The 25,865-nt window shown below is 43.3% G+C and overlaps 1 protein-coding gene across 2 annotated transcripts in view; it reads left to right on the top strand.

Moving 5' to 3' along the window:
- Nucleotides 1-25,865, top strand: part of adamts19 (ADAM metallopeptidase with thrombospondin type 1 motif 19) — a 406,630-nt gene that overhangs the window by 239,295 nt on the left and 141,470 nt on the right. For both annotated transcript variants that reach the window (XM_033017772.1, XM_033017773.1), the window contains 3 exons: nt 2,577-2,678; nt 22,031-22,176; nt 24,029-24,198. In XM_033017772.1, coding sequence (XP_032873663.1) covers nt 2,577-2,678; nt 22,031-22,176; nt 24,029-24,198 — 418 coding nt within the window. The remainder of the gene's footprint in view (nt 1-2,576; nt 2,679-22,030; nt 22,177-24,028; nt 24,199-25,865) is intronic.

Below are 25,865 nucleotides of genomic sequence, written 5' to 3'. Positions count from 1 at the left end.
CCTTCCAGGCACAAATCCATGTTGACTGTTCCTAATCAGACCCTGTTTATCCAGATGCTTATATATATTATCTCTAAGTATCCTTTCCATTAATTTGCCCACCACTGAGGTCAAACTAACAGGTCTATAATTGCTAGGTTTACTCTTAGACCCCTTTTTAAACAATGGAACAACATGCACAGTACGCCAATCCTCCGGCACTATTCCCGTTTCTAATGACATTTGAAATATTTCTGTCATAGCCCCTGCTATTTCTACACTAACTTCCCTCAATGTCCTAGGGAATATCCTGCCCGGACCTGGAGACTTATCCATTTTTATATTTCTCAAAAGTGTCAGTACTTCCTCTTCTTTGAATCTCATAGTTTCCATAGCTACTCTACTTGTTTCCCTTACCTCACATAATTCAATATCCTTCTCCTTGGTGAATACCGAAGGAAAGAAATTGTTCAATATCTCCCCCATCTCTTTTGGCTCTGCAGATAGCTGTCCACTCTGACTCTCTAATGGACCAATTTTATCCCTCGTTATCCTTTTGCGATTAATATAGCTGTAGAAACCCTTTGGATTTACTTTCACCTTACTTGCCAAAGCAACCTCATATCTTCTTTTAGCTTTTCTAATTTATTTCTTAAGATTCTTTTTACATTCTTTATACTCCTCAAGCACCTCATTTACTCCATGCTGCCTATAATTATTGTAGATCTCTCCCTTTTTCCGAACCAAGTGTCCAATTTCCCTTGAAAACCATGGCTCTTTCCGATTTTTACTATTTCCTTTCAACCGAACAGGGACATAAAGATTCTGTACTCTTAAAATTTCACCTTTAAATGTCCTCCATTTCTCTTCCACATCTTTCCCATAAAACAAACTGTCCCAATTTACTCCTTTTAAATCATTTCGCATCTCCTCAAAGTTAGCCTTTCTCCAATCAAAAATCTCAACCCTACGTCCAGTTCTGACCCTCTCCATAATTATATTGAAATTAATGGTATTGTGATCACTGGTCCCGAACTGTTCCCCAACGCATACCTCTGCCACCTGACCCGTCTCATTTCCTAACAGGAGGTCCAGCACCGCCCCTTCTCTAGTAGGTACTTCTATGTATTGCTGCAAAAAACTATCCTGCACACATTTTACAAACTCCAACCCATCCAGCCCATTTACAGAATGTGTTTCCCAGTCTATGTGTGGAAAATTGAAATCTCCCACAATCACTACCTTGTGCTTACTACTAATATCTGCAATCTCCTTACATATTTGCTCTTCCAATTCTCGCTCCCATTTGGCGGTCTATAATACACCCCTATAAGTGTTGCTACCCCTTTCCCATTTCTCAGTTCCACCCAAATAGCCTCCCTAGATGAGCCCTCTAATCTATCCTGCCAAAGCACTGCTGTAATATCTTCCCTGATAAGCAATGCAACACCTCCACCTCTTGCCCCTCCAATTCTATCACACCTGAAGCAACGAAATCCTGGAATATTTAGTTTCCAATCACAGCCCTCCTGCAACTATGTTTCACTGATCGCCACAACGTCATACTTCCAGGTGTCAATCCAGGCTCTGTTCATCCACCTTTCTTACAATGCTCCTAGCATTAAAATATACACATTTAAGAAACCCACCCTCTCTTATTGTCTGTTTATTGTCTTTTTCTTCTCTCTCCCCTACATTTTGGGTCAGAGTGCTACCATTCTCTGCCTCCTGCCTCACACACTGACTGCTAGCTTTCGCAATTTGAGTCCCTCCCCCCAACCATACTAGTTTAAAGTCTCCCCAGTAGCCTTTGCAAATCTCCCCGCCAGGATATTGGTCCCCCTCGAGTTCAAGTGCAACCCATCCTTTCTGTACAGGTCGCACCTTCCCCAAAAGAGGTCCCAATGATCCAGAAACTTGAATCCATACCCACTGCACCAGTCCCTCATCCACCCATTTATCCTCCACCTCGCTCCATTCCTACTCTCACTGTCGTGCGGCACGTGGCACAGGCATATCCCTCTACTAAAAGTCACTAAACACTTGACTGTTCTATGATAATATTTATTGGTGAACATTTAGTGATTTTAGTAATTTCATGGAATATCTTAATGCTTAATATCTAAGTGAGATACTATCATGGCAAAACCTATGGACAATCGGGACAATTCAGATTACCATTACTGCACTTAATTGTGCATGTGCAATGTCTGCTGTAAATTGCTGTGTGATTTACTCCTTTTGTACCTCTAAACTTGCATCCAAATTAATTAAAAAATACCAAAATTGTTGGAAATACTCAGCAGGTCAGCCGGCATCTGTGGGAAGGAAAACACTCAATATTTCAGTTCAGTGACCCCCTTGTCAGAACTCAAAATGGAAATGTTCTGACAAGGGTCGCTGGATTCAAACATTGACTCTGTTTTCCTTCCTACAGATGCAGCCTGCTGAATACTTCCAACAATCTCAGTACTTTTTTAGATTTCCAACCGCTGCAGTTTTTCAGAATTTTGACCATATTAATTAGTTCTTCTCTAAAAATTATATGTTTTTTAATGATTATCCCATTGTATGTCATTGTATTCTCTTTGTTGCAGCACGTTATATGTACTGGACTATGGTGTAAATTAGAAGGTGAACAAGAGTGTAAAACCAAACTGGACCCACCACTAGATGGAACTGAGTGTGAGCGAGAAAAGGTAAGAATTCCAAACTCAGCATTTAAAGCTCATTTATGCTTTCATATCTTTCTTTGTGATGCTTGAAAAACTTGCTCATAGTAAATGGTCCAAGTTGTATCCCAAGATTCCCTTTTCTGAAGAATGATACAGAAGTTTTAAACCACAGATATCGGTGGACTATAATCGAGGGGGGAAATCACGCAGGCCGTACAATTTTTGACCCAGGATTGTTTTAAAAATGACTTTTTCAACAAAATCCCAGACATGAAATGTAAATAGAAAATGTTGCAAACTCTTTGGAAGATCAAGCAACACCCGAGTAAAGGAGATTAGTTTAACTTGGTATCATTTTTGGCATGGACATTGTGAGCCAAAGGCTTGTTCCTGTGCTGCACTGTCCTATATTCAACATTAATAATGCTAATATTTCAAATTGAAGACTCTTAGGTAGGGTTCTCTTTCTACAGACACTGCATTTCAGCACATTTTGTGAATTTGCAGTAGAAATACCTAATGTGCTGAAATGTACATTGTAAGAAATCAAATATTACCCAATCTCCATTGTAGTTTAAGAAAGAACTGCAGATGCTGGAAAAATCGAAGGTAGACAAAAATGCTGGAGAAACCCAGAGGGTGAGGCAGCATTGTAGTTTAGTTTAGAGATATAGCGCGGAAACAGGCTCGTCGGTCCACCGAGTTCCACGTCGACCAGCGATCTCCGCACATTAACATTATGCTACAAACACTAGAGACAATTTACATTTGTACCAAGCCAATTAACCTACAAACCCGTACGTCTTTGGAGTGTGGGAGGAAATTGAAAATCTCGGAGAAAACCCACAGGGTCACGGGGAGAATGTACAAACTCCGTACAGATAGCATCCGTAGTTAGGGTTGAACCCGCGTCTCTGGTGCTGAAAGCACTGTAAGGCAGCAACTCTACCGCTGTGCCACCGTGCCGCCCAGTCTTAAGTGTCTTTTGCACTGGAGCATGATTAATTGGTATCATTTCCTGACTAATTAAAATTCATAGAATGCACGATGTCATTGATTAAAGAGGAAATGCTCTTGACTGGTGCTTTCACACTATAAACATTGAAATTTGTCGTTTTCTCAAAATTTCCACCCCTTCCAAACCAATATTGATTATACCATGAAGTCCTATTTTGCTTTGGCTACATTCAGTGTGCATTTTATCAAATGTTATTGTTACATTTTGTGAACATAGCTATTCATTTGTGATATCTCTATTTCTGTAACTGTAAAGGTATATTCCACATTCTGGTTGTTTTTCTTCTTTGCACTACTGCTGTGTTTGTGTATTGCTTGAATGTACTCGTGTATGGCATTATTTGACTGGATAGCTTGCAAAACAAAACTTTTAGCTGTATTGCAGTACACTTGACTAATAAAAGAGTATAAAGAGACAAGGGCGGGGAAGGCAAGAGATGGGTGGTGAAAGGTGGATCTAGTTGAAGAGAAGATGGAGCAGATGGGTCCGGTGGAGGAGAGGAAGGCAGAAAGAGTGAGAGAGGCTGGGAGGTGATAGGTGGAGGTAACAAAGGGTTGCAGATGGTGGAATCTGATAGGGAAGGAAGGCGATGCACGGAACCAAATAATGGAGGTAGATGGGAACAGTGAGGGGGTGGGGGGTGGGGGTGGGGGAGGTAGTGGGAAGAGTGTGGGGGATGGACAGAGTGGGTTGGTGAGTGAGTGAGTGGAAAGATACTGGGGTAATAGGGGGGTGGGGTTGAAGAGTGTGCATGAGAGGGATGGGGTTGCTTAGAAAGAGAGAAAAAAAAAAGGACAAATGAGACATTGGTTTCCTAAAGTTGAAGAATTCAGGTTGTAGGCTACTCAGGTGGAACAGGAGGTACTGTGCCATAAAAAATATGTAGCTACTGCATCTGCTTTTACTACAAAATTCATTTTAATTTACTGAAATGGTAGAAGCTATAACTCATACATAAATGTTGCAGATTCTATGGTAAGCAGCATACATACATTTCTAACAATTTCATGCGTTATTTTTTTAATGGATTTTTGCACTTGAAGATTTTCAGCAATTATCTAAAATGTATGAAAACGTTGTGGTATATCTCCTTAGATAATCAGAATGAAGTACCTTTCATGATCAAATCAGGAACTAAACCACAAAATATTGGATATTTAATTCAGTGTTAAATCAGGTTAAGAAAGAAGAGAACTAAAACAAATATCAATTATAAGAGTGAAAAAAACAAAACAAAATTAAATTCAACAATAAAATATAAATTTTGTAACAATTCCACAATTGCAAAAGATGAATTAAGAGCAGGTGAAATTATTTGGTAATATTTAACACTGATCACATCACAAGGAACTAAGAAATTTGAAATGGTAATTTCGCCATTTCATCATGTTAGACCATTCACAGACATTGTGGCTGTTCTGTGAAGTACCTTAACACATCTTCCTTTGCCCCTTATTCCTTAATAGGTTTGGGGAACAAATATCATACAAAGTTCTCAATTGACATAGAATCAATTATGCGTAAGGAAGAGTGTTTCATTTCTATCGCTATATATAGAAGTTTTTCCGAACTTCGTTCTGGAAAGGCTTCCTCCAATGTTAAGACTATTGCCCCTGTCCTTGCATCGCCAACTGGTGGAAGCAGGATCCTGATAGGTGAAAAGGAGCAGTTTGGCTGATGGAGTCAGGTGGAGGAGAGAGGGGTGGAAAGAGTGACAGCAGCACTTACTTCCCATTGCCATAGACCCTTACCATTCTCCTTGACATTTTAAAAACTTTAAGCAAATCATCACTTAATTTTCAAATTCCAGAGAATATAAAAGAAGTGTGTGCAGTTTCAAATCTCGTTAAAAGGTTATTTAGGTTAAAGTTTAACATTTTGTGGTGCGTTTAATTTATATCTTTAAGATAAGCGTCAGAACTCGAAATATTCCATGAATTTGTATAAGGCAGCATAATTATGCGGTGTTTCTTAAGTTCTCATAGTGTTTTGAGTCATCCTCGTTGGTACCTCTCCTCACTCTAGTCATAAGGCATAAACCATGATTTCTATAGGACCAGGGTATTCTGACATCAACTTTTGGAATGCACTATGGAACACACTTTCACTAATGGGTAATCTTAATTGTAAATATTAAATATGCCGTCATAGCATTTTGCTTCTTGCTTCAAATGAGTGGATAATTATGAACTGCCAGTTATTTTCAATATGCATTAGGACAAAACTCTTCACCAAGAGCATGCATGTACAATGTTATCCTTGCAATAATTAGTGAAAGTAGAATTAGTTGAATACATGTCTCTGTATGCCATTTCATCAGGATTCTTCAGCTCCAACCCCGACTTAATGCGTTAGTGTGACATTCCCATTTTCTGTTGCCTCGTATTGTGAGATTGCCAATTCATGCAAAATCAGGAAAATGTTATCCTTTATGTCCCTGCCAAATGAAACTGTTTGAGACTGCTTAAAATCATTGTGCGTTGTAATAATTGAGCCAAGAAACAAAGAAACGTTCAACCATCTATCTGGATTTGAACCCAGTAAAAGGTCATTTAGAAACCGCTGAACCACCCAACCTCTTGTGGTTTGGAGCTTTCTTTCTCTATTAATTTATTGAGTGATTTGATTTGCTTTACTTGGATTTCAGACTAGCAAACATTTGGAATTTCCATTTATTTCCCTCATAAAACCCAGAAGTTCTGCATTTTAGTTAATTTATTCATGAATATGATTTAACAGTGAATTTATGCAGAACACTCTTTATGCAGAAGTTAAAACCTTTGAGAAGGAATCTCAAGAATAAGTTTTTTTGCCCTGACCTCAATTCAAAATTACAGCCACCACAAAATTCAATTCTACACCAAGGCAACTCTGCCCAATAAACCATGCCACATACAACACAAGGCTGAATGAGATGTCCTTGTGCATCCTTCATAGTTTGTCTTCTATGTACCTTTCACTGTCCTGGTGCTTGCATGCAGTTGTCATTAGGTGCAGCATTCTGGCCAGAGGTTTCTAAGTTGAGACTTCAGAAGCCGTTAGAGAGGCAGACTTCTTCAGCAGTTCTAGGGTAAGTCGGCCCAATTCCTTACCACATCATCGCATCTTGAGGGACTGACAGACAAACAGCAAGATTGTATGGTAGAACAGCATATCTGACATCTCAAATCCTGTCATCCTGAGCGCATGCGAGATATGTGCTCTACACAGACACTACCACTACCAATGGCAGCAACTCAACAATCACTATCCCCATTTAGTACTATGATTCGATGACTTGTCATGTGGTCTTCCACATGTTGATGAAGCCAGCTTTATTCAGAATTCAGTATTGAAGAGTACTGTTGAATGGCATTGAGTGTTCAGCTTGGAGTTCAAATTCTTTATTTTACCTTTGTTTGCATGCCAGCAATCAGTCAGTCAAGTTATTAAAATGTTCAAGTCTTCCCAGGAGACTGTAAAGCTATAGTGGAACTGCCTTTAGGCTGTGCAGCTAAACATATTCCATGTTTCTCCTTTCTGAAAAAGGCTGTTACAGACTAGTTTTATGTTTAGTGATAATAAATAATTTATTTTTCAAACTGTGGCTGGAAGTGATACTTTTATCATTGTCACTATAAGCCTTTTGAACCAATACTGAAAGAGTAACAGAAAATGGAAGTAAATCCTCACCAGAGGGAATTTGTGTTGGGGAGGGGGGTTGTGGGGTGTGTGGGGGAGGGGGGGTGTGGGGGGGGAGGGGGGGGGTGTGGGGGCGGGGGGTGTGGGGAAGGCGGGGTGTGGGGAAAGGGGGGGCTGTGGGGAAAGGGGGGGCTGTGGGGAAAGGGGGGGCTGTGGGGAAAGGGGGGGCTGTGGGGAAAGGGGGGTTGGGGGTGGGCGAAGGGAGGTGTGGGGAGAGGGATGGTCGCAACAGACATAGCTCGCACTCTGCTCACCCCGCACCTTCAGCTTTCGGCCTCACGCAGCAGATCCCGGTCCTACTGCGGCTTCACTCAGAGGCTTCCGGTTCAACTCTACAGCTGGTCGTGCTGGTTGCCGCAGAAGCAGCCTGTACCCTGTTCACTCTCCGCAAGCTGCTCACTCTCCGCAAGCTGCTCACTCTCCGCACGCTGTTCAACACACTGCGCTCCTTCAGCTTTTTATTATCCTCGCCGCTGTTATTGACAGCGGGTTCCGGAAGGGGTTGTTTTACGATTTTCAAACCTTCATAACGTTTGTACTAGTTCACTGATCGGAACAAAAATTATTTGACTTGCAGCAGAGGAGAATGGCGAGTAAGGTGGCGAAAAATCGTAGCGCTATGGAGGATCGTTTTTGAGCAAATTTATAAACAACGCAGACCGGAACTGGTCAAGATGAGAGTTCTAGTAATAGTATAGATATAGATGTACCGTGTTAATAGTTTTTTTAAATTTTTGTAAGAAATCTATTGATCCTATTGTCAGTGCCAAGCAACTCAATGCGCGTCAAACAAAAATAGAGGAGATACACAGAAGGTTATAGATTCTTAGAGTTCTACAGCAAAGAAACAGGCCCTTTGGCCCAACTTGTCCATGCCGACCAGGTTGCTTAACTGAGTGAGTCCCACTTGCCTGTGTCTGGCCCACATTCCTCCAAGCCCTTCCAATCCATGCATCCGTCCAAATACCTTTGAAATGTCATAATTGTACCTGCCTCTACCATTTCCTCTGCCAACCCATCACCTTCTGTGAAATGTTCTTCCTCTGGTCCCTTTTCAATACTTTTCTACTCATCTTTATCCTATGCCTTCGTGTTTTAGATTCCCCTGCCCTTGAGAAAAGACTATGGCTATTCACATTATCTCTGCCACCATGATTTTATACGGTAATCCCGGGACTTCAGGGGAGAAAAGACCCAGCCTATCCACTTTCATTATAACTTAAATCCTTCCAGTAACATCTTGCAAATCATATTTGCAGCCTTTCCAGTTTAAAGTTAACCTTCCGATCACAGGGAGACCAGAATTGTACACAGTGCTTCAAATGTGACCTTACCTATACCTCGTAGAGCTGAAAAGTGACATTTCAATCCATGTACTCAATACTGTGACGTATAAAGGCAGGCATTTCATAGAAACATAGAAAATAGGTGCAGGAGTAGACCATTCGGCCCTTCAAGCCTGCACCGCCATTCAATATGATCATGGCTGATCATCCAACTCAGTATCCTGTACCTGCCTTCTCTCCATATCCCCTGATCCCTTTAGCCACAAGGGCCACATCTAACTCCCTCTTAAATATAGCCAATGAACTGGCCTCAACTACCTTCTGTGGCAGAGTTCCAGAGATTCACCTCTCTCTGTGTGAAAAATGTTTTTCTCATCTTGGTCCTAAAGGATTTTCCCTCTATCCTTAAGCTGCGACCCCTTGTCCTGGACTTCCCCAACATCGGGAACAATCTTCCTGCATCTAGCCTGTCCAACCCCTTAAGAATTTTGTAAGTTTCTATGAGATCCCCCCTCAATCTCCTAAGTTCTAGCAAGTACAAGCCAAGTCTATCCAGTCTTTCTTCATATGAAAGTCCTGACATCCCTGGAATCATTCTGGTGAACCTTCTCTGCACTCCCTCTATGGCAATAATGTCCTTCCTCAGATTTGGAGACCAAAACTGTACGCAATACTCCAGGTGTGGTCTCACCAAGACCCTGTACATCTGCAGTAGAACCTCCCTGCTCCTATACTCAAATCCTTTTGCTATGAATGCTAACATACCATTTGCTTTCTTCACTGCCTGCTGCACCTGCATGCCTACTTTCAATGACTGGTGTACCATGACACCTAGGTCTCATTGCATCTCCCCTTTTCCTAATCGGCCACCATTTAGATAATAGTCTACTTTCCTGTTTTTGCCACCAAAGTGGATAACCTCACATTTATCCACATTATACTGCATCTGCCATGCATTTGCCCACTCACCCAGCCTATCCAAGTCACCTTGCAGCCTCCTAGCATCCTCCTCACAGCTAACACTGCCCCCCAACTTAGTGTCATCCGCAAACTTGGAGATGTTGCATTCTATTCCCTCGTCCAAATCATTAATATATATTGTAAATAGCTGGGGTCCCAGCACTGAGCCTTGCAGTGCCCCACTAGTCACTGCCTGCCATTCTGAAAAGGACCCGTTTACTCCTACTCTTTGCTTCCTGTTTGCCAGCCAGTTCTCTATCCACATCAATACTGAACCCCCAATACCGTGTGCTTTAAGTTTGTATACTAATCTCTTATGTGGGACCTTGTCGAAAGCCTTCTGAAAGTCCAGATATAACACATCCACTGGTTCTCCCCTATCCACTCTACTAGTTACATCCTCGAAAAATTCTATAAGATTCGTCAGGCTTTCATAAATCCATGCTGACTTTGTCAAATGATTTCACCACTTTCCAAATGTGCTGCTATCCCATCTTTAATAACTGACTCTAGCAGTTTCCCGACTACCGATGTTAGACTAGTTAGTTTTGAAAAATTATCACTAATGCATCCACTATTTCTGGAGCTACTTCCTTAAGTGCTCTGGGATGCAGTCTATTTGGCCCTGGGGATTAACGGCCTTTAATCCATTCAATTTACCTAACACCACTTCCCGGCTAACCTGGATTTTACTCAGTTCCTCCATCTCATTTGACCCTGCTATTTCCGGCAGATTATTTATGTCTTCCTTAGTGAAGACGGAACCAAAGTAGTTATTCAATTGGTCAGCCATGTCCTTGTTCCCCATGATCAATTCACCTGTTTCTGACTGCAAGGGACCTACATTTCAAATTCCTTATTCACCAACCTTTTTAATCGTGTCACCTCCTTCATGAAACTATGTATCTGCATCCCTCATTCTGCCTATTCTACAGCACTCCCAGAACTCTTTCATTTACTGCGTACTTCTTGCCCTGGTTAGTCTTTCCAATATGCAACACTTCCCATTTATCTGAATTAAACTCCATCTGCCATTCCTCGGCCCGTTGGCCCATTTGATTAATATCCCATTGTAATGTTAATTATCCATCTTCATTGTCCACTATGCCACCAATTTTAGGGTAATCTGCAAATTTACTAATCATGCCAACTACATTCACATCCGATTCATAAATGTAGATAAACAACCGTGTACCCAACAACGAAACCTGTGACACCTCATTTGTTAAAGGCCTCCAGTTTGAAAAAAAAACAGCCTCTGTGTCACCTACCTTCAAGACAATTTTGCATCCATTTTGGTAGCTCACCTTCGATCGCCAACCAGCGTTCCCCATACGCTAGTTCTAAACTACACACTTGGGACAATTTACAAACCAATATGTCTTTGTAATATGGAAGGAAACCAGAGTGCCCAGTAGAAACCCACGTGTTCATAGGGAGAATGTACAAACGTTGTACGGACAACATCCAAAGTCAGGATCGAACCTGGGTCCCTGGCGCTATAAAACAGCAACTCTACCACTGTGCCGCCCTCTGGGTTTTATTTATCTTTATGCATTTAAAACCTCCAGCACCTCCTCTGCAGTAATGTGGACATTCTTCAAGACATCATTATTTATTTCCCCAAGTTCCCGAGCATCCACATCTTTCTCCATAGTAAATATAGATGAGAAATATTTGTTTAGGAAGTCACCCGTCACCCGTGCTCCACACCTGGACAACCTTGTTGATCAACAAGGTGCCCTATTCATTCCCTAGTTTCCCTTTTGCCCCTAGGATATCTTTAGATTATCCCTCATTTTATCTGCCAACGCCACGTGGTGTACCTTTTTTACCCTCCTTGCAAAATGACTCTTGTGCTCCTGAAGGGACTAATTTAATTGTGATAGGTACACAAAAATGCTGGAGAAACTCAGCGGGTGCAGCAGCATCTATGGAGCGAAGTAGATAGGCAACGTTTCGGGCCGAAACCCTTCTTCAGATTTTTTGTGATGCTACTTGCAGGGAACTAGGTGCTTGTACTCCAATATCCCTCTGCTCCACAACATTCCCCAGGGCCCTATCATCACTGTGAAGGTCCTGCCCTCGTATGACTTCCCAAAATGCAATGCCTCACACTTATCTGAATTAAACTCCATTAGCCATTCCATGGCACACTTGCTTAACTGATCAAGATCTGCTGTAATTTGTGATAACCATCTTCACAGTCTATGTTACCACCTATTTTAGCGTCATCTGCAAATTTTAATGTAATCTGGCTGCTTTAATGTAGGACAGAAAATTAATCTCCTTCTTTCTCCATGTGACTTTATTTCGCCCAAACATTATCTTTCCAGTGTAAGAATCCCCTAAGAGAGTCAAGAGTGTTTTATTGTCATGTCTCAGATAGAAAAAATAAATTTCTTACTTGCAGCAGCACAACAGAGCATGTAAACATAGTACGCTGTAAACAATATGATATACTAGATAGAAAAAAATAAGTTCTGTGTGTGTGTGTATATATATATATATATACTAGAGTAAGTGGGACCCGTTGGGTCCCATGTTCACACGGGAGGGCTGGTCCCCCGACGCAATATTCCACCTCTCCACCAATTCCAATATTGGTGGCCAGTGGGGGGGGCTTTATGAATTGAATTGAATTGAATTGAATTCCTTTATTGTCATTCAGACCTTATGGTCTGAACGAAATTTTGTGCCTGCAGTCATACATACAATCATACAATAATAAACAACACTAAACACAAATTAACATCCACCACAGTGTATCCTCCAAGCACCTCCTCACTGTGGTGGAGGCAAAAATGTTAGGGCTGCAGTCTCTTCCCTCCTCTGCTCCCTCTGCGCTGAGGCGATTCCCCACCGGGCGATGGCACAAACAGTCCCGTGCCTCACCGAACCCCGCAAACGGGTCGGCTCAAACACCGCGGCCCGGGGTGGTCGAAGCTGCCGCCCTCCAGTCCAGCGGACGCAGCCGCTGGCCCGCGGCTGAACCCAGGACTCAGGTCATAGCCGCCAGAACGCCGTCCCAGCCACCGGAGCACCGTTCCAGCCAAGAGCCGGATCGCCCTCACGTGAGTTCCGTTCCTCCCTCGAGCTGGGCCGCTCCGACGGGAGTGCCGTTCCTCCCTCGAGCTGGGCCGCTCCGACGGGAGCGCCATTCCACCTTCGAGCTCGGCCGCTCCTTCGGGAGAGCCATTCCACCCTCGGGATGGGCCGCTCCGACGGGAGCGCCACAGCTCCTCACGGGAGAGTCTCAGCCCCTCGCCAGGCCGCCCTCACGGGAGCGTCATAGCCCCTCACGGGAGCGCCGTTCCAGCCCCGAGCTGGGCCGCCCTCACGGGAGCGAGCCCAGGGTGAGTCCTGACTGGCTGCCTCCGGAGTCTCGAGGTCGCCAGCTCCGCCATTAGGCCTCAGCGCAGACGGAGGCAGAGAAGGGGGATACGACAAAAAAGTCACATTCCCCCGAAGGGAGAGACAGCAAGCCCCGTTTCAACCCCCCACATAAACACAACCTAAAAACCAAAAACTTAACCAGACAAAACGAAAAAAACCAACACAAAAAAGTAAAGACAAACGGACTGCAGGCGAGCCGCAGCCGTTCACCAGCGCCGCCACTTCTGGAGTGCTGGTATGGGTTCTTGGGGTGGCAGCTCAGTCCCTCAAGCTTGATCTGCTGGCAGCTCACTCACGGCTGGTGGGCTGACAGTTGACATGACTATTCCTTGAAATTCCATTTCAAGCAGGGTGCAAGGCCACCAAATTCAAATCCATGTTCCTACCATTTCAAGCAGGGTGCAAGGCCACCGAATTCAAGTGCAGTTTCTTACCGCTATGAGCAGGGTGCAAGGCCACCGAATTCAAGTCCAGATTCCAACCACTTCAAGCAGGGTGCAAGGCCACCAAATTCAAGTGCAGTTTCATACCACTTCAAGCTGGGTCCAAGGCCACTGAATTCAAGTGCAGTTTCATACCACTTTCAGCAGGGTGCAAGGCTACCAAATTCAGTGCAGTTTCATACCACTTCAAGCAGGATGCAAGGCCGCCAAATTCAAATGCAGTTTCATTCCACTTCAAGCAGGGTGTAAGGCCACCAAATTCAAATGCAACTTCATACCATTTCATGCAGGGTGAAACCACCATAAAACCACACAAAACACAAATCCCACAGTTCAGTAGACATTCAGTGTGTTCAGTTGATTCACAGCTCAGACAGAGTCATGACCTCTCCCTCCCCCATCATGCAGAGACTGAGCCACACCCACACTTCCGGGTTTTATAACCCCTCCCCCTCCCACCGGAAAAGGTGTGGTTTTCAGGGCGTGATTGACAGGAGAGAGATTCTCAACATTTTAAAAACACAAACACAAAAACTTTTATTTTTCAATGATGGGAAGAATTCTCTGCAGGGGGGACAGAGTAAGATGGCCAAAATTCACAGCTGTAAGTGGTAGCGTTTTATCGAAAATCAATATTCAGTGCAAACAGGAAATAAGTGCATTTGCAGTAGTGCCTTTTAACTTCAAGCCAAAGCACCCAAGCCGCTATTTGCAGTAAGTAGTGCCTTTCAACTTCAAGCTAAAGCACCCAAGCCACCATTTGCAGTAAGTAGTGCCTTTCAAACTAATGCCATGATTTGCAGTAAGTAGTGCCTTTCAACTTAAAGCCAAAGCACTCAAGCCACCATGTGCAGTAAGTAGTGCCTTTCAACTTCAAGCAAAACACCCAAGCCACCATTTGCTGTAAGTAGTGCCTTTCAACTGCAAGCCAAAGCACCCAAGCCACCATCTGCAGTAAGTAGTGCCTTTCAACTTCAAGCCAAAGCACCCAAGCCACCATATGCAATATGTAGTGTCTTTCAACTTCAAGCCAAATAACCCAAGCCACCATTTGCAGTAAAAACATAGAAACATAGAAAATAGGTGCAGGAGTAGGCCATTCGGCCCTTCGAGCCTGCACCGCCATTCAATATGATCATGGCTGATCATCCAACTCAGTATCCTGTACCTGCCTTCTCTCCATACCCCTGATCCCTTTAGCCACAAGGGCCACATCTAACCCCCTCTTAAATATAGCCAATGAACTGGCCTCAACTACTTTCTGTGGCAGAGAATTCCACAGATTCACCACTCTCTGTGTGAAAAAATAAATTCTCATGTCGGTCCTAAAAGACTTCCCCCTTATCCTAAAACTGTGACCCTCTTGATCTGGACTTCCCCAACATCGGGAACAATCTTCTTGCATCTAACCTATCCAACCCCTTAAGAATTTTGTAAGTTTCTATAAGATCCCCCCTCAATCTTCTAAATTCTAGCGAGTACAAGCCGAGTCTATCCAGTCTTTCTTCATATGAAAGTCCTGCCATCCCAGGAATCAGTCTGGTGAACCTTCTCTGTACTCCCTCTACGGCAAGAATGTATTTCCTCAGATTAGCAGACCAAAACTGTATGCAATACTACTTTAGTGTTGTGTGAGTAGTGCCTTTCAACCTGAAGCCAAAGCATCCAAGCTACCATTTGCAGTAAGTAGTGCAACTTCAAGCTAAAGCACCCAAGCCACCATTTGCAGTAAGTAGTGCCTTTCAACCTCAAGCCAAAGCACTCAAGCCACCATTTGCAGTAAGTAGTGCCTTTCAACTTCATGCCTCCATTTGCAGTAAATAGTGCCTTTAAACTTCAAGCCAAAACACCCAAGCCACCATTTGCAGTAAGTAGTGCCTTTCAACTTCAAGCCAAAGCTCCCAAGCCACCATTTGCAGTAAGTCGTGCCTTTCAACTTTAAACCAAAGCTCCCAAGCCACCATTTGCAGTAAGTAGTGCCTTTCAACCAAGCCAAAGCACCCAAACAACCATTTGCAAGCAGTGCCTTTTTACTTCAAACAAACCATATTTTCATTTTCAAACCACATTAAGGGTACTCACAGTTGTGTAGACATTTGTTCAGTGTTATTCAGAGCTCAGAGAGATGTGACCCTTGGCTACATCCATCTTGCAAAGACTGTGATGCACACCACTTCCTGGTTTTATAGTCCCTCCCCCTCCCTCCAGCAGGTGCAACAGAGAGAATGGTGATTTTTTTAAACATCAACCAAAGCTCCCAAGCCTCCATTTGCAGTAAGTAGTGCCTTTCAACTTCAAGCCAAAGCACCCAAGCCACCATTTGCAGTAAGTAGTGCTTTTCAATTTCAAGCAAAGCACCCAAGCCACCATTTGCAGTAAGTAGTGCATTTCAACCTCAAGCCAAAGCACCCAAGCCACCATTTGCTGTAAGTAGTGCCTTTCAACTTCAAGCCAAAGCACCCAAGCCACCATTTGCAGTAAGATGTGCCTTTCAACTTCAAGCCAAATCACCCAAGCCATCATTTGCAGTAAGTAGTGCCTTTCAACTTCAAGCCAAAGCACCCAAGCCACCACTTGCAGTAAGAAGTGCCTTTCAACCTCAAGCCGAAATCACCCAAGCCATCATTTGCAGTAAGTAGTGCCTTTCAACTTCAAGCCAAATCACCCAAGCCATCATTTGCAGTAAGTAGTGCCTTTCAACTTCAAGCCAAAGCACCCAAGCCACCATTTGCAGTTAGTAGTGCCTTTCAAATTAAATCCAAAGCTTTCAAGCCACCATTTGCAGTAAGTAGTGCCTTTCAACTTTTAAACCAAAGCTCCCATGCCACCATTTGCAGTAAATAGTGCATTTCAACTGCAAGCTAAAGCACCCAAGCCACCATTCGCAGTAAGTAGTGCCTTTCAACTTCAAGCCAAAGCACCCAAGCCACCATATGCAATATGTAGTGCCTTTCAACTTCAAGCCAAATAACCCAAGCCACCATTTGCAGTAAGTAGTGCCTTTCAACCTGAAGCCAAAGCATCCAAGCCACCATTTGCAGTAAGTAGTGCATTTCAACCTCAAGCCGAAGCACCCAAGCCACCATTTGTAGTAAGTAGTGCCTTTCAACTTCAATCAAAGCACCCACGCCACCATTTGCAGTAAGTAGTGACTTTTAACTTCAAGCCAAAGCACCCAAGCCACAATTTGCAGTAAGTAGTGCCTTTCAACTTCAAGCCAAAGCTCCCAAGCCACCATTTGCAGTAAGTAGTACCTTTCAACTTTAAACCAAAGCTCCCAATCCACTATTTGCAGTAAGTAGTGCCTTTCAACCTCGAGTCAAAGCACCCGCCACCATTTGCAGGCAGTGCCTTTTTACATCAACCAAACCGTATTTTCATTTTCAAACCACATTAAGGGTACTCACAGTTGCGTAGACATTTGTTCAGTATTATTCAGAGAGACGTGACCCTTGGCTTCATCCATCTTGCACAGACTGGAAGGCACACCACTTCCTGGTTGTATAGTCCCTCCCCCTCCCTCCAGCAGGTGCAGCAGAGAGAATGGTGAGTTTTTAAACATCAATCCAAAGCTCCCAAGCCACCATTTGCAGTAAATAGTGCCTTTCAACTTTAAACCAAAGCTCCCAAGCCACCATTTGCAGTAAATAGTGCATTTCAAGACAAAGCACCCAATTCACCATTTGCAGTAAGTAGTGCCTTTCAACGTCATGCCACAATTTGCAGTAAGTAGTGCCTTTCAACTTCAAGCCCAAGCACCCAAGCCACCATTTGCAGTAAGAAGTGCCTTTCAACTTCAAGCCAAATCACCCAAGTCATCATGTGCAGTAAGTAGTGCCTTTCAACTTCAAGCAAAACACCCAAGCCACCATTTGCAGAAAGTAGTGCCTTTCAACTTCAAGCCAAAGCACCCAAGCCACCATTTGCAGTAAGTAGTGACTTTCAACTTCAAGCCAAAGCACCCAAGCCACCATTTGCAGTAAGTAGTGCCTTTCAACTTCAAGCCTTAGCTCCCAAGCCATCATTTGCAGTAAGCAGTACATTTCAACTTTAAACCAAAGCTCCCAAGCCACCATTTGCAGTAAGTAGTGTCTTTCAACCTCAAGTCAAAGCACCCAAGCCACCATTTGCAGTAAGTAGTGCCTTTCAACTTCAAGCCAAAGCACCCAAACAACCATTTGCAGGCAGTGGCTTTTTACTTCAACCAAACCATATTTTCATTTTCAAACCACATTAAGGGTACTCACAGTTGTGTAGACATTTGTACAGTGTTAATCAGAGCTCAGAGAGACGTGACCTTTGGCTTCATCCATCTTGCAGAGACTTAGTGAGGCACACCACTACCTGGTTTTATAGTCCGTCGCCCTCCCTCCAGCAGGTGCAGCAGAGAGAATGGTGATTTTTTTAAAACTTCAAGCCAAAGCTCCCAAGCCACGATTTGCAGTAAGTAGAGCCTTTCAACTTTAAACTAAAGCTCCTAAGCCACCATTTGCTGTAAATAGTGCAACTTCAAGCCAAAGCACCCAGGCCACCATTTGCAGTAAGTAGTGCCTTTCAACTTCATGCCACCATGTGCAGTAAGTAGTGCCTTTCAACTTAAAGCCAAAGCACCCGAGCCACCATTTGCAGTAAGTAGTGCCTTTCAACCTCAAGCCAAAGCACCCAAGCCACCATTTGCAGTAAGTAGTGCCTTTCAACCTCAAGCCAAAGCACCCAAGCCACCATTTGCAGTAAGTAGTGCCTTTGAACTTCAGTCAAAGCACCCAACCCACCATTTGCAGGCAGTGCCTTTTTACTTCATACAAACCATATTTTCATTTTCAAACCACATTCAGGGTACTCACAGTTGTGTAGACATTTGTTCAGTGTTATTCAGAGCTCAGAGAGACGTGACTCTTGGCTTCATCCATCTTGCAGAGAGTGAGTGAGGCACACCACTTCCTGGTTTTATAGTCCCTCCCCCTCCCTCCAGCAGGGGCAGCAGAGAGAATGGTGATTTTTTTCTAAACATTAATATCTCTCTGATTTGTCATCGATGGGAAAATTCCTCCGCACCCGTAAGGCGGAGGGGGGCTCTGAGCGAGGTGGCCAAAAATGACGGCCGTAGGTGGCGGCGTTCTGTCGGAAATCGCAGCACAGTGGGCCAAAAGCGGTCAAGATCAGAGATTTAGTAATATAGATATATAATATCTACATACTTTTAAAACTGTGTGTGTGTGTGTGTGCGTGTGTGTGTGTGTGTGTGTGTGTGTGTGTTATTTTGCATGTGCAACGTATTCCCTCGAAAACCAGATGCAAAAACACGGAGATTTTTACATATTCACTCCTCTCTAGATTTCGTCAATTATTTCCCCAGATTTTGATTAAATTGTTCACAAAACATCAAAAAATCTTAAAATCAAACTGCTGCATGAGTCAGTGCCACCTCACAGATGTCCTATCACAATGGATCTCATTTACATATATGACATCACAATGGGACAGGGGTGGGAGATCGCTCCCCCTCCCTCCCTCCCTCCCACCCCTGTGCCTTTCCCCAACTCCCCCTTCTCTCTCTCCCACCCCCTTCTCTCTCTCCCACCCCCTTCTCTCTCTCTCTCCCCTCCTCTCTCTCTCCCCCTCCTCTCTCTCCCCCTCCACTCTCTCTCTCTCCTCTCTTTCTCCACCTCTCCCCTCCCCCTCTTCCTCCCCTCCCCATCTCCTCTCCCCCTCTCCCTCCCCCCTCCTCCCCTCTGCTCCCAACTCCCCCTCTTCCCCTCTCCTCTCCCCTCCTCTTCCCCCACCCCTCTTTACCCCCCTCATCCACCCTTCCCCGCTCCTCTCCCCTCCCCTCCCCCCATTCTCAACCCCCTCTCTCTCCCTCCTCCCCCTCCCCACTCTCTCCCCATCTCCCCCTCCCCACTCTCTCCCCATCTCCCCCTCCCCACTCTCTCTCCATCTCCCTCTCCCCTCCTCTCCCACCCTTCCCCCCTCACCAACCCATCCTCTCCTCCTCCCCTCCACCCCCCTCTCCCTCGGTCTCTTGCCCTTCTGTCTCTGCCCCTCTTTCTCTCTGTCTCTCCCCATTCTTTCTCTGCCATCCCCCCCCCCCCTCCCCCCCCACTCGCTCTAGATGTGCCTGCAAGTTGGGGGCTATGCGTCAGAGGATAGGGCAGTTATGGGGAAAAAGGAGCAAATTAATAACATTAGTATAATATCAAGGGGGGTAGTTAGCGTGTGTGTGGGGTGGTAGTTAGTGTGTGTGACGCCACATGCCGCTCCCCCTGCCCCTGCCCCCCCCCCCCCGCAACCACATGTTGGGAGAACAGACCCAACAAATCTGCACTTGGTCTAGTGTATATATATATATATATATATATAGTTATATGCAATAATAATGCTAATTTCAAAGTTAATTGACCGCAAGGTTTTAAGCGACCCTTCCCAATCAACAAGTTTGAACGAGGCATTTCTTATTCACACCCTGTCCTTGTGGAGTCTGCATATTCACACCATGACCACGCCAGTTTCACCATGGTGTTCCTGTTCCCTCCCACATGCCAAAACCATATGTTAATTGTCCACTATAAATTGCCCCTAGTGTGTAATTCTGGGAGGTGTTCTGTGCTTTTCTGTGATGACAGGCACAAAATATTTGTTTAATTTTCCCTTTCCTGTTCATATCCCTAATGTGACTTTTTTGGTCTCTGTAAGGTATCCATGTTTATTTTAGCTTTGTTTTCACTTTTTATGTACCCATTTAAGCTCTGACAATCAAGTTGGCATGTTTCATACTTACCTAGTACAGTATTCTGTTTCCTTTTTCTTATTAATACATTCATTTTAGTAAATGTTGATTTTTTTTGTTACTCCAATCCACAGGCTTACTGCTTTTTGGCAACATTATAAAACTTTATTTGATCTAATAGTCTCAAACTTCTCTTAATAGGTACAGCTAAACAATTTTCCTGCATTTGTTTTTACCTTAAATGGATATATTTAACTTTGTACTAATTCTTTTAAAGTTTGGCATTTCTTATTTATCATCATACCTTTAATTGTCATTTAGTTTAGTTTAGTTTAGAAATACATCGTGGAAACAGGCCCTTCGGCCCATCGAGTCCACAACGATCAGCAATCCCCGCACATTAACACTCTCCTACACACACTAGGGACAATTTACACATACACCTACATACCTGTACGTCTATGAATGAATGAATGAATAAGTTTATTGGCCAAATATTCACATAGAAGGAATTTGCCTTGGCCCTCTGCCGCAAGTGACAACATGACACAGTGACAGTTAGTAATGATACATAAAACATTAAACATTAATAATAAAACATTATTGATGAAACATGTGAATTAAAATAAAATACCAGAGCAAAAGGGAGGCTACAGATTTTTGGTTATTGAGTAGAGCAACTACTCGTGGAAAAAAACTGTTTTTATGTCTGGCTGTGGCAGCTTTGACAGTCCGGAGTCGCCTTCCAGAGGGAAGCGATTCAAAGAGTTTGTGGCCAGGGTGAGAGGGGTCAGAGATGATCTTACCCACTCCCTTCCTGGCCCTTGCAGTGTACAGTTCATCAACGGAGGGAATGTTGCAGCCAATAACCTTCTCAGCTGATCGGACGATTCGCTGCAGCCTCCAGGTGTCGTGGTTGGTGTCTGAGCCAAACCAAACCATGATGGAGAAGGTGAGGACAGACTCTACGATGGCCATATAGAATTGGACCATCATTGCCTGTGGCAGATTGTGCTTCCTCAGCTGCCACATGAAGTACATCCTCTGTTGTACCTTTTTGGAGTGTGGGATGAAACCAAAGATCGTGGAGAAAACCCACGCGGTCACGGGGAGACATACAAACTTCGTACAGACAGCACCCGTGGTCGGGATCTAACCCAGGTCTCCGGCGCTGCAAGTGCTATAAGGCAGAAACTCTACCACTGTGCCACCATGGCCGCCCTTTCTCAAACTACCAGCTAATTCACGAATCATGACTGAGTTAGTTTTACACAAGATGCTGGAGTAACTCAGCTAAACAGGCAGCATCTCTGGAGAGAAGGAATGGGTAATGTTTTGGGTTGAGACACTTCTTCAGACCAGAAACATCACCCATTCCTTCTCTCCCGCTAAGTTACTCCAGCATTTTGTCTATCTTCGGTGGAAACCAGCATCTGCAGTTCCTTCCTACGCTGAGTTATTATTACACTAGTTTAGGTGTCAGGTTGAACTGAAGCACCTTCAGATCAAGAAATCTAAATTTAAAAAATATAAAAATTACTGGAAATACTTAACATGTTAGGCCGTATCTGTAGAAAGAGGAACAGTTATATTTCAGGTTGAAGTCCTTTCACCAGTTTTCTACAGCTGATTACTTTTAGTTTTAAAGGGAATTCGACTGTTCCCTTTTTTTCCGATCCCTATAAGAGATCCATTTCTTAAATGATTAATTGAGTGATATTTTCTACTAACAAATCCATGTTCATATTTACAAGTAATGGTGATGTGTTACTTACAACTGAATTCCTGTGGCGAATTTTCATGTAACTTGATCGCTATGCTTGCTGGAAGTAAAGACAATTAAGGTGATCTTTTTCCCTTTGCAGTGGTGTAAGGCTGGTGAATGTGTTAGTAAAACACCTCTTCCTGACTACATAGATGGAGAATGGAGCACCTGGAATACGTGGAGCACTTGTAGTCGAACATGTGATGCCGGGGTACATTTCCGGCAGCGGACATGTGATAATCCCAGGTATGTCAGCTGCGTTATCTTGATCATTTTATTTGTTTGAATGGCTTAACATATTCTTGCTTGAAACACTTGAATAAGTCAGTCAGAGAGCTGTTTTACATGATATACATATTCAGTCTGAAGAAGTGTCTCGACCCGAAACGTCACTCATTCCTTCTCTCTTGAGATGCTGCCTGTCCCGCTGAGTTACTCCAGCATTTTGTATCTACATTCAGTTTAACATGCTCTTTGAAGCAATTATGTAAACCAAGAATGTTTCCTATTAGAAATCCAGCATCTGCTTATGTTCTCTTCAGTCTGCCTTTCCTTTCATCTCAATCATGCATCAGGCAGAGGAGATTAAATTGACTTCACAGGCACAGTGGGTAGAGGGTCAGTACCTGTGCTGATCTGTTATAAATTCTATGTATGTTCTAAATTCTAGCATGAGGGGGAGTACTAAGAAGCATAGAATATCCAGAAGAGCTTTTACCTGTTTTACTCCTGATGGGTCATTTGGATAAATGTTATGGGTACTCAGCGGGTGCAGCAGCATCTATGGAGCGAAGGAAATAGGCAACGTTTCGGGCCTAAACCCTTCTTCAGACGGATAAATGTTATATTTTGCAAACAAACAAAAAAAGGATTACCACAAATGTTCGTGAAGATAATGCCATGTTGTGTTGTTTTTTGTTTTCAGTGTAATATCTTCTATTAACATTAGAAGATGTAACTCGGTCCAAAGCTTCTTAAAGCTGTTGCACAAGCTGAACAATAATGTAAAGGTTGAATTTTAACCTCACCATGTTTGTAATCGAGTGTGCAATTTTGTAATTCCCCATACCAACTTTGTGTCATGCATTACATTAGCACGTACAGTTTCGACAGTCAATGAGATCATCCATGTGGAGAAAACAAACAATCGGGATCTGATTCTTTTTCAACAGATCTCAATGTCTTTTTACATGTTCTGCTCAACCAGTGGGAATGTAGAGAAGGCATCATTGCCTTGCTGAGAATAAAACATTTTCATTTCTTTCTGATGTTAAAACTGGTGGCACCGGCAGAAAGAGTGACTTTTGTCTTAATGTCATAGTGTGATACAGTGTGGAAACAAGCCCTTCAGCCCAACCTGCCCACACCGCCCAACATGTCCCAGCTACACGAGTCCCACCTGCCCGCGTTTGGTCCATATCCCTCCAAACCTATCCTATCCATGTACCTGTCTAACTGTTTCTTAAATGTTGGGATAGTCCCTGCCTCAACTTCCTCCTCTGGCAGTTTGTTCCATACACCCACCACCATGAGAGAAAAAGTTACCCCTCAGTTTTCTATTAAATCTATTTCCCTTCACCTTAAAGGGGTGTGTGTGTGAATATATTGTGGAGAATGCAGATGCAGCTCAAAGTAAATTACTTTCTTAAAAATGCAACATGCAATTGGTGTTCAAATTGATAGCTATAGAAGTGGTGAGGACAATGGAAAACTATTTGGAGTAAAAACCATATGCCAGTGAAAACGACTTGTTCTGTCAAGAGCCTTTTAAGGAACATAGAAACTCCACCAATTGCAGAGAAAAATTGCAATAACACCCGAGTTGATATTGGCCTTCCAGATTCTGAGGAAGTTTAGGAGATTGTTTACAAGCGGAGCTGAAGGATCTATCCCAGTTGAATTGTGCTTTCTCAACAGATGTTCAAATTATTATGCCCTTTAGTCTGTATCTGTGCACTGTGGATGGCTCAATTGTAATCATGTATTGTCTTTCTGCTGACTGGATAGCAGGCAACAAAAAGCTTTTCACTGTACATTGGTGTACATGATAATAAACTGAACTCAGACAAAAATTAAAATTATTTTCTTTCCATCACAGGCCTGGTCCTGAAGGCAAGAATTGTCAGGGTTCCCGTGTACAGTACAGGATATGCAAGAATCCCCCCTGTCCAACAGGAGTGCCAAACTTTCGAAACTTACAATGCCAGTCATTCAAAAGGCCGTCATACCAAAAGCATTCCTTGCAGTGGTATGCTGTCACCGATGAAGGTAAATATGTTCCTAAAAGTCTCCTTGAAGAACTTAAAATTATGTTTGCATTCTACAGGATTTCAAGCTATCAATTTTGCGAATTGACAGAGGTTGCAGTTCTGATGTGTGTTATGATTGTGTATAACAGTTGAAAAATTGATACCCAGTCTAACATGGTTATAAGTAGAGCCAGGATTTTGCCATGAATACCTTTTCATGCCTTTTTTGATGATTTCACCAGGATAATGCCTTTTTCACGATCGAGTGCCTAAATTAGCCTTTTTTTGCCGTTTTGCTAAAAGGTCTCTAATTGTACCATGATTACAATGACGTTTTCTATGTTAACACGTTAATATTAATGTTATTATTAACCTGTTAACATAGTATAACTTACAAGAAAATTCCCACCACCAGGGTGAAACCGGGGGCGCCACCGTCGGTCGTTCATTCATTTATGGAGCATCTATGGAGAGAAAAAATAGGCGACGTTTCGAGTCGAGACCCTTCTCCAGACTGATGTGGGGAGGGGGGCAGGAAAAAGAAAGGAAGAGGCGAAGACAGTAGAACTAGAAGGAGCGCTGAGAAAGGGAAGGGGGAGGAGGGAGAAGATAATGTTGATATCGCTGGGGTGTAGACTACCAAAGTGAAATACCCAAGCATGTCTCCTCTCTACATTTACTGCTGGCTCCAGTCGCAAATCTGAGTTTTCGAGTGATCTGTGCAAGGCATTCATTGATGCTGGAATTCCACTGTGGAAATTGGAAAACAAATCTCTCAGAGTTTTTTTTAGAGAAATGCACAGAGGAACATAAACCAAGCGAGTCATAATTATGGAAAAATTATGTTGACAGCAACTTCAACAATGTTGTGCAGAAAATTAGAAATGAAGTTGCATGCAACAAAATATGGATCTCAATAAACGAGACAACAGATGCTTGGGGAGATATGTTGCCAACGTGGTCATCCCTACACTGGAGGCAGGTCAACCATCAAAGGAGTATTTGTTGACATTGGAAATATTGGAGAAGTCAAACAGCTCAACTATTGCTCAGTTGTTTACACCTTCACATCTTGTACTTTGGCCAGAGGTATAAAACACGAGAATGTTCTTCTGTTGGTGACTGATGCAGCTCCGTACATGAAAAAAGCTGCTCATGCTCTTAAAATGTTATACCCCAAAATGTTGCATTTGACATGCTTAGCTCAAGGATTTCATAGAATTGCCAAGCACATACGTAGCTTGTTTCCAAATGTCGATCGCCTAGTTTCCAATGTCAAGAAAATCTTCTCTAATGTACCGTGACGTGTGCAGTTGTTCAAGGAAATAGCACCCGAGATTCCGCTACCTCCTCAGCCCGTTTTGACTAGGTGGGGTACATGGCTCTCTACTATGCTGTACTCTACTCTGCTGCAAATTTTGAAAAGATAAAATAAATTGTCAACTGTTTTGAAGAAGAAGAATCTGCTGCAATCAGGATCGTCAGTAAAATCATGCAGAAAAAGTCCCTCCACTGCGATCTTGTGTTTATTGCTTCCAAATTTGCAAACTTCCCACAAGCTATCACTTCCTTTGAAAAACATGCCGAAACATTAGTGAATAACTTGAAGGTTTTCAACAAAGTAACTGACGATATTCATAAAGTTCCTGGCAGTAGGTAAAGACATACAAGGAAAATGTGATAGAG

This window comes from Amblyraja radiata, chromosome 3 (assembly GCF_010909765.2).
Source record: "Amblyraja radiata isolate CabotCenter1 chromosome 3, sAmbRad1.1.pri, whole genome shotgun sequence".
In the NCBI taxonomy this organism is placed as follows: Eukaryota; Metazoa; Chordata; class Chondrichthyes; order Rajiformes; family Rajidae; genus Amblyraja; species Amblyraja radiata.
Note: the sequence above shows the minus strand (reverse complement) of the source record. Positions and strands in the feature narration are given on the sequence as shown.